Consider the following 9,857-nt stretch of genomic DNA (forward strand, 5'->3'; position numbering starts at 1 on the left):
CATGGGACACCATTAAGCATCCATGTGTCCTAGCCTTTTCATTACCTATGTCACACGTCGCCCCCGACAACAACAACGAGTAAGAAAGGATTTAAGCTTCCTCTTTAAAAGTGTAATGCTATATTTATAAGCCAGTATTTATAAACACATTTGCATATATCAAGATGAAAAAGTTATTTGAATTGGGGGCAATTTGCATTTGGTGAAACATATGGCAGAGCCGCGGAAGCCATGGGCCATGCCTTCATTACCCGATCTTCGTTTCATCAGCTCCTCGCTCCCCCGCTGAGCCTCCCCACGGTGTCTCCTTCTGTCCCCGAGGTTCCAGTGACAGGGGACAATATGTCCCCAAGGTGAGGAGCAGGGGGAAAACCATGCGTGCCGCTTCTCCAATGATTATTTAATCAGACTTTTCACTCTGTATCTTAAGAGAGGAACAAGGGGTGAGAGACAGAGAGGTACAAAGTGGTGCTTATTACCCATTTGTTCAATGCTGGGAGGAGAATGAGGGGAGACGAGGTGATTGGTGATTGGTTAACGTGGAGAGAGGAAAGATGAGAGAGAAGGGGGAGAGAGATTTATGAGAGAGTAGAGACAGAGGAGGGGGAGAGGAGACTATAGTATCCAATATAGTAGAGAGGAGAAATGAGGGGAGAGGAGGGCAGAAGGGAGTGGAGAGGAGAGGGGGACATGCAGGTGAGGGGCCGGTTGGCAACTTGGCACTTGCCCATCACGGCTGGCTGCAGCTCGGCGTGCCACTCGCGCCACATTTGCATGTGCAAAAAGGGCTTGTGTTGATCCACTGCGGTGGCAGTCTCTCTCTCTCCCCTACTCTCTTCTCCTCTAAGCATGTGTGGTTGTCACTGCTTGTGCTTTGTGTAAGTGCTTATGAAAGGGCCTCATCACAACTCTCTTTAGCTCTGGTCTGATGTGTTTTGACAGGCGATACCTACTCTGGTCGCATCTTTTCATGACTTCAGGTTATTTTGAGTCACTATCTGGAGCCCGAGTGCACAGTCAGGGAGGGGCAGAAATATCTCAGGTCACAGTTGTCCGTCACGGTTTCTTTCCTCAATGTTTGTCTTGCTATTTCCATAGTTGATTACATTTGGATGCAGCTGGATTTAGAGCCAGGTGGCTATTACTGAAGATTACCTTTAGTCAAATATGGTGAGGTGAAAGTCCCGTTTAGCAGATTCTGTGTTATTCCATTTGAAAATGAGTGACCCATATTTTTATTGCAGAAAAACCATTAAATTGCACTTAAATTACCAGTAGTGAAAAAAAAAGTAACCAGATTTTTAGAATTTGTTTTTGCAATTGCTGTATATGCTGAACACCTTCCCTCCTACAATTTTGTTCAATCTTTTCTGCAGGAACTGTACTGCAAGAACAGACAACAGGATGTATTATATTTATATTTTTAACAGTGTATAAAAGGACATTGTCTTTCCTACATAGAGTAGCCCACATAGTCTTTCCTACATAGAGTAGCCCCAATAGTATTTTCTACATAAAGTAGCCCCAATAGTATTTTCTACATAGAGTAGCCCCAATAGTATTTCCTATATAGAGTAACCCCAATAGTATTTTCTACATAGAGTAGCCCCAATCGTATTTTCTACATAAAGTAGCCCCAATAGTATTTTCTATATAGAGTAACCCCAATAGTATTTTCTACATAAAGTAGCCCCAATAGTATTTTCTACATAGATAAGCCCCAATAGTATTTTCTATATAGAATAACCCCAATAGTATTTTCTACATAGAATAGCCCCAATAGTATTTTCTACATAAAGTAGCCCCAATACTAGTTTCTACATAGAGTCGCCCCAATAGTATTTTCTATATAGAGTAACCCCAATAGTATTTTCTACATAAAGCAGGCCCAATACTAGTTTCTACATAGAGTAGCCCCAATAGTATTTTCTATATAGAGTAACCCCAATAGTATTTTCTACATAGAGTAACCCCAATAGTATTTTCTACATAGAGTAACCTCAATAGTATTTTCTACATAAAGTAGGCCCAATACTCTTTTCTACAAAGAGTAGCCCCAATAGTATTTTCTATGTAGAGTAACCCTAATAGTATTTTCTACATAGAGTAGCCACAATAGTATTTTCTACATAGTGTAGCCCCAATAGTATTTTCTACATAGTGTAGCCCCAATAGTATTTTCTACATGAAGTAGAACCTGTATTGCTGAAGTGAGATAGAAATGTAAAAGTCATTTCTGATTGAGCCGACATATGCAGAGTTTACCGTGAATGCAGTCTCCGCTAACGTGGGAACATTGCCTTTAAATTTAAATCATTCTATAACGCTGATCTTCCGTGATACGGTTTGAATAGAGCCCATAGTCTTTTCTACATGAAGTAACCTGAATAGTCTTTCTAACATTAAATAGCCCCAATAGTCTTTCCTATATAACCTTTGTCTCCATGTGTTCTGTTGGAATGAGCTTATCTCCACCAGGGTTAAAAACGTCAGTGGGCCGGGCCCTGAAGAAACAGAGGCATTAAGCACTACTAGGCCTGAGAAAACGGCTTCTCAGCTATGTACACAGTCAATTCAAAATGCTGGTTTAATTAATTTCCCCTTATGATAATGATTTCATCTGGGCCAATAAATAGACATTTTCACTTAGTTTTATTAGCGCGCGGAATAACCCTAATATTTTTTCTTCCGTTTAGTTCAAGTTAAAATAGGGGCATACAGGATGGGTGCATGTTTAGAGCCACACGTCTACACATTCCGACTGGGGAAAAGCATCCAGTCGGTTAATAAGTAATGACTGCCTGAGATCACAGGAACCTTACACTACAGCAAAACAAGTTAAGCACAAGCTTTGATAATGACTGTTAATAATTCAATGTGTGTAATTATCCCAATGTGGAAAGCAACAATGGTGGTGGGACGCTGTAGGGATGATGCTAGCAATTACAGCGAGAGATCGGGGTCACAAGATCAAGGGGGACATGATAGGCTACCACCTTGTCGAGTCGACTTTGTTGAACGTACAGGTGTTGTTGTCGAGACAGACTCCGTCAAACTAACTTGATCTTCTGTTTCCTCCGTTTATCAAAGGACGATGGAATTCTTTGGATGACTGACAATATGATTTACATGCCACTTCAGAAGGTAGACAGGAGAACAAATGACAGTATTTTCTAAAATTCCATATATTTTTGGGGGAAATGTATTCATTTAAATCAATTCATGAGACACTGTCCTAGGCTACTGCTTGACATTCACAGGTTCACTGTATGCTCTGGAGTTTTGAGTAACCCAAATGAACTGTGACCTACAGATTCCTCAGATATGTACCTCCTTTGTCTGTGCCTGTGATTCACTCAGTGCCCACATTTTGAGGTGGAGGATTTGCAACTCAAAACCATTTACATTAATGCCAGAGCTAATCACTCTATTTGTCATCTCCAGTTTTGAATCTCACAATGTGCTCCAAAAACCTGGAAAGAATCTGGCGTCACACAAAATCACTGTCTTTCAACAGCCTCTCTCACTCTTTTACGCGAAAAGGGCATTCACACGCATTCGGCATCCATTGTTGGGGGGTAAATGACTAATCATAACATCATTGAAGTGTAAAACAACAAACGCGGTGTCATTGACAACCTTTGCTCCCGAGCAGTGAGAGTTAATTTGATCTTGATGACACCAGGCTCTTTCAGACCTTTTCAGGCCGCAAGCAGCTGGAGCTAAGAGCACGAGATGAACGAGGGATGAATTCCACATGAGGAGAGAGAAAAGAGGGATAGTTGTTATTATACGTCTATTGAGGGGCTAAGAGGGGCTGCTGAATTGCCCTGGATTACATGTGTCTAATTCCAACGCTAGGCCCTGTGAGCACTGAGCAGCCACTGGGCCTGGGGCCAGTATTAGGCGCTGGTGGAGCACTGGTAAGAATAAGATCACAATTGCATTTAAAGCCCAGAGAGGGAACGAGAGGGAGAGAGAGAGGAAGCCTATGAACCCTAATTGCCAGATGGCGAATATTTTCGCTCCCTTTCAACGGCGCATTAATTGCAGGGCTGCCCGGGGGTTGAGACGCACTGATCAGTGTGGCAGAGGATCCTGACCCTGATTATCCCCTGTTGAAGGGGGGAGGTAGGGAGGTAGGGAGGTAGGGAGGGCGAGGAGGGTTGCCTTTCATTTGCCTTTCGAGCCACCTGGGCCTTGACACTCGGGGGGGGGGGGGGGGGGTAATGGGACTTGGAGGGTCTGTGGGGGCAAGGGGAAGGCTGGTGGGGTGGTAGGGCTGCGGTTTCGGAGGCTTGAGGGGGTGTTTCAACATTCCGTGACCCCCATCCCACACAAACCCCCTCTACCCACCTAACCCTCCTTACAAATCCCTCTTACACCACCACCATCACCCTAACGCCCCCTCGGCGACTCGTTTACATATCTCCCAAAGATGTAATTGAATTAAATAAAGCTTTCTCGGGGGCAGCTGCCACAGCTGCTGTTTGTGGCATGTCAAAAGGGCCGCCACTTTAAGAGCACTTACATATGCTCCAAATTAGCAGGTCAGATAGGCAGGGGCTCGATGACAGGGCTGAGGCTGCCAGCGCTATGAGGGGCCCACAGCTGGGAGCAATTCATTGGGAGAGAGGGGCCTTTTCAGTTTAGACCCCTGATTATGAAGGGTGAGAGATACACACACACACACACACACAGATGTACGCAAACACACACGCACACACACACACACACACACACACACCCACACACACACACACACCCACACACACACACACACACACACACACACCGGTCACTGGGGGAATTAGGGAGCATTAGTTAACTGTCCCATTAGGGGCCAATAAACACAGAAGAGCAGGGGTCAGAGAGTCAGAGGATGAGCTCTCTAACCAATCAGCTGTGATTACTGTAGTACAGGAAGTGGTGCAGTGGTGGGACATTGTCTGAATAGGAAGTAAAACTGTCCCTCTAATGTTTACATTGAGGTAAAAGTTTTTTTTTTTTAAACACACATTTTGAATCAGTTCCATTCCAAACAGTGTTTTTCTGATGATTATCAAAAGTATTTGTAGCTGAAATCCGAACTAGGGGCAACAGCGCCACTGGCCGCCCCAGGCACATTTGTTATTGTTTTTGTTTTGAGGAATTCCTGGTAAAAATACATCTTAGTACATACTCGCAATGATGTCGGAGGGAATAAAACAGTGTTAGTTGTTTGATTTAACGTCTTTGCTGTTGTAATATCGCAAACAGACGTGGCAGTTTCACCGCTATGGATTCCAGCATGAAGGATGAGGTTATTTCAGACCAATATCTCAATACATGTCCCAACATTAACTGCATTGTTTGTCATTGCTCATTATGTTGTCAAATTATTTCAAAGATATACTTTAGTAAAGTCACTGCTTATTATAATGTCAGTAGTTTGCATTAGTTGCGCATCCAGGGGATACGTTTATATTCCAGTAATGCCTGTCATACTAATCAGCTTTCGCAAACAATTATCTAATGACTTGTCACTCAAAATCTGTCAGGCAATTATGTTTATTTTTACTGCATGGCAGTGTGGTGTTTATGACAAATGAACCATTATGTAATTGCACCTCTGTTTTCTTTAAGAGGTGTGCTGTATGATTAGCTAGCAGTAGGATTGACATCATTAGACAAATTAGCCTTAAAGTTAACACGAACATTGCCAGCCTTATGTAAACAGCCTTCCACTTATAAAGTGGTCATCAAGCATGCGATGACGTGTGAAATGTAAATATTTTGTGTCACACCACTATGAAAATGTGTTAAATGATATATCTAAACTATTAGATATGGGTTCTTACTTGTAAGGATTTACCACTTGACCATAAAAATGCCTAATTAAACATAATTATGAAGTATCACAAGCGCTTTACAGTGTATGTATAATTACAGCGAAGCTATAGATCTGAAGAGGCTAGTTAGAGGAAGTGTTGGTCATGTATCCCACTGTATGTTAAAACTCATGCCGTTTATTATGTAGTTCATTCAGGCCACGTTGGATTGGTGTACATTGAAGAGTTTATTTCCAAAACTCTATTTTTCACATTTGTGTTTTTTCATCAGAAATGATTGCTTATGGGTACCTTCATGTGTGTGTAAAATAATACTGTTCTCACATTTTTTATCCATAGATTTTAGATGTGTATGAAAATGTGTTTATTTGCAAAACGCTATATATCCGTTGTTTAGCTGGAATGCAATGTTTGTATTCTGTATATTTGACTGTGACATGTGTTTGTCTCACCCACCTGTAGCTATCTTACGATGAATGAATAAATGACTAAAATGTCAAATGTAAATGTTTTACATACAGATATTACTTTATTGAATATAAATAAATATATATACTGTATATATTGATGTCACGAATGTATCATTGTACAGTTCTTTATTAAACATAGTTATTTGCTACATTTGATTGTGTAAAACCTAGCACTACTACTTATTTTTCTGAGAGTGAGGCGGATATATAGCATTATGCAAATAAAAACATGATTATTTGTCTCTCTGTAATGAAACCATCAAGTGATAGATTTTAAAACAAATACATGTCTGTCATTGAACAACCCCATGCCATGCTTAGATAGTGAAAAAACACACCAATCTCTTTCATAATTTCTTTAAACAATAAAAGCTAATTTACCAACATTTCTGAAAATGGATATATAGCGTTTTGGAATGAAACTCTTCATATGCCTTTATCAGAAGTATCATATATGAGTTGTCAAAGTTCTACCTGTCCTCTCCAAAGCCTACCAAACCACAGTCTCTACCAAAGCTAGGAAACACCACTACTAACCAAGAGTATGAGGAGCAACATTATGGAATAATGAATATGTTCAACTTGATTTTGGGACTGGTACCCTGTGTATATAGCCAAGTCATCGTTACCCATTGTGTATTTATTTGTCTTATTATGTTTAAATTTTTCTATTTTCTCTCTCTGCATTGTTGGGAAGGACCCGTAAGTCAGCATTTCACTGTTAGTCTCTACACCTGTTGTTTACCAAGGATGTGACAAATAACATTTGATTTGATTTGAATCTAAGGTGTTCTTGTTTTTTCCCGTCCTGTGGCGAGCAGAAAGCCTGTGACTCAGCTGTTTGCATGCTCCATTATAGAAAAATGAACGTGAAGGCACACCAAACAGGCCCTTTAAAAATGCATGAGTGCTCCCCAAACCTCCCTCTCCCTCCTTCGAATAGAGCTATCACTGGGGCCTGTTATCTCCCGAACCCCCAGGTAGAAAATGGTAATGATACCACTTAACATCGCTGCACATATGGAGGGAAAATGGAAATGCCAACAGCACCTCAACTATAAAGCAAATCAAATTGAAATATTAATCCGCTGATTAATATAACATTATGAGAGCCCATTCTCTTTGTTGTTTAACAACAAAGGGTTGCAAAATAAGCAACTGCCTAAGAGGTAAGGGGTTTAAAAGAGTCCCACAGAGGTGCTAAAGCCCCTTTCAAACATCATTACTGTGCATAATGTATTCACTTCCACAGTGCTGAGATACGATATTGATGTTTACTCATTTATTTTTTAATTAATGTTCGTTGTTAATGAATTCTTTGATGAGAGGCATTTTGTAAATCATTATCTATGGAAGAGAAAAAAGGGGTGCTGTGTTTCTCGGCCTGTTGAACTGGGTATAAAAATGCTAGGTGTAAGGAGAAAAAGTTGATGAAAAGTGGGGTCATTGTCAAAAGTTATTTTCCCGGTGGTATATTTTTTGTTGTGTGTTTGTGATCGCGACTTCTATCCACGCGGGGATGTGTGTTGATAAGTCGACTGGGAGTTGCACGGGAGTATTGAGAGAGCGGGATACTTAGCTAATTAAACGAATCTTACTCAAGGCTCCAAGAGGAGGAGATACAGGTCGGTTTCTCCACCGAGCCTTTGGTGGAGCCCTGTCCTTCCCCTCATCCATATTGATCACTGGGGATCTTATGGAGGACAGAAAGTGAGAAGGGAAAACAGGAAGTAAAGTAAAACTACCACTGCTCAGCATCAGCAAGAGATAGTTGAACAAACTGTTTACTCTGAGTTTTACAAACACCTCTTGTATTATTGGTGAAGTACTGTACTGTATGTTCCTCAGTTACCACCAAAGAAAGATTGTACTATGGGCTTGGATGATACTGAATCTGTGGAATCACAGTAGGCGGTTTGTACCATTTGGCCATTGGTGAGTCTCGAGTCCCCTACCCATCTGGAGACCGCTTTGAGGAAGCAGAAACCTGGACCTCGTTAAACAGTTCTTGGCAAGGCTAGTCCTGTCTCTCTACAGATACTGTACAAGGCTGTTCAAGGCTCTAATCCGACCAAACAATTAATTGCGTAATTGGATCAATTAGGCGTCCCAATTGGTCACACTGATCTGCCCCAGTTGCATTCTGGTTTGTAAATTCATGGAAAAGTTTAACACAATATAACAACACGTTCTATTATGCTACTTTTCAGCTCTAGTATGGGTTATTCACCTACATAAAAAAGAAAATCAGCCAAAGAAAAAATTGTATGAAATGTCTCTAAAGTGGAATTTGAATTAAACCCTGATCCTTTCTAGGCCAGTTTAGGCAACACATGCAGTTTTTTTTAATTTAGTAGGCTTTGGTCTGTATCACAACGGTTTAAATTCCATTTCAATCATGAAAGCGCTTTTCAAGTTTACATGTCTTGTCATTATGTAGTATGTGTTTTTGAGACAGAGGGACAATCTTTGTGACTTATTGCGTTTGCAATATCTCAACATTCATACAGCTTTTTTTCTTCCTCTCAAATGGAGCCCAGCCACACTGCTTTAACGGCACATTTATCAAGAAGTGAAAGCGAGCATGGTGCAGATGTTACGCGTGTCGTAAATGATTGCTCCCACTTTCACCCAAAATTTTGCAACTAGAATTACGGCTTTTCATCAGCCGATATATTTCACTTGTGATTAATTGCAACACTCACATTTTGATCATTTCTGCACAAGAGAGAGCATTTCTGCTTTGTGAAATTGATATAAAAGAAATGCAAATCAATGGTGTTCTTGGCACCAAACATATGCTGCCACAATGCCAACAAGCCTGCCCCTGACAACCCCAGCTGGGGGCTTGTAAGACTTGCTCTTGGCAAAATACGTTTTTTTCCAGCCGCTTTGCAAATGAACACCAATTAATACGAACAGCATCCAATTCTAGTCCTGCACCTGGTTAAGTCTCTGAGAAGAATTGTTCTCCAAATCTATTACATTCTAAGGATCCAATGGATTAAAATTCCATAAAGATCTTATCATTGTATAGGTGAAATGTGTTAAATCATCCTGAAATCCAAACTGAGACAAATGACTCTGGCCCACCATCTCAGTTCATTTTTTTTCTTGATCATCAGGTACAATGTAACCTTTTTGTCCTCATAGCGTACCACTAACCTAGTTGTCTCTCAGCAAATGCATAAACATCTCGACTATAGTCAGTTTCCCAATGACCAAGTTCTGAGCTGCTGTGGTAACATCCTTGTCATTCTCTCTCTCTCTCTCTCTCTCTCTCTCTCTCTCTCTCTCTCTCTCTCTCTCTCTCTCTCTCTCTCTCTCTCTCTCTCTCAAACTGATAGTCACCATATGACTTATGATGGATAGGAAGCTTTAATGAGCTCTTACAAGCAATTAAGTAATCAGGGAACCCCGCTGCTCGGAGCTGGAGCTAGCGAGAGCGGTGACAAATGGAGGCCCATCAGAACTGTAATCAACACAGGACAAGCTCCTCTCCTTCGCTCACCACTCCCAAACAATGCCACGCAAGGACAGCGATGGGGCAACCAGC

The 9,857-nt window shown here is 41.2% G+C and overlaps 1 protein-coding gene across 1 annotated transcript in view; it reads right to left on the minus strand.

Moving 5' to 3' along the window:
• Positions 1-413: 413 nt before the first annotated feature.
• Positions 414-9,857, minus strand: part of LOC311139990 (von Willebrand factor D and EGF domain-containing protein-like) — a gene marked incomplete at both ends in the record, with an annotated part of 25,979 nt that continues 16,535 nt past the window's right edge. Inside the window, one exon of the mRNA XM_084174971.1 lies at positions 414-424. Within this exon, the coding sequence (XP_084031097.1) occupies positions 414-424 (11 nt within the window). The remainder of the gene's footprint in view (positions 425-9,857) is intronic.

The sequence above is a fragment of the Coregonus lavaretus genome (genome assembly GCF_964263955.1).
Source record: "Coregonus lavaretus genome assembly, chromosome: 13".
Lineage (NCBI taxonomy): Eukaryota > Metazoa > Chordata > Actinopteri > Salmoniformes > Salmonidae > Coregonus > Coregonus lavaretus.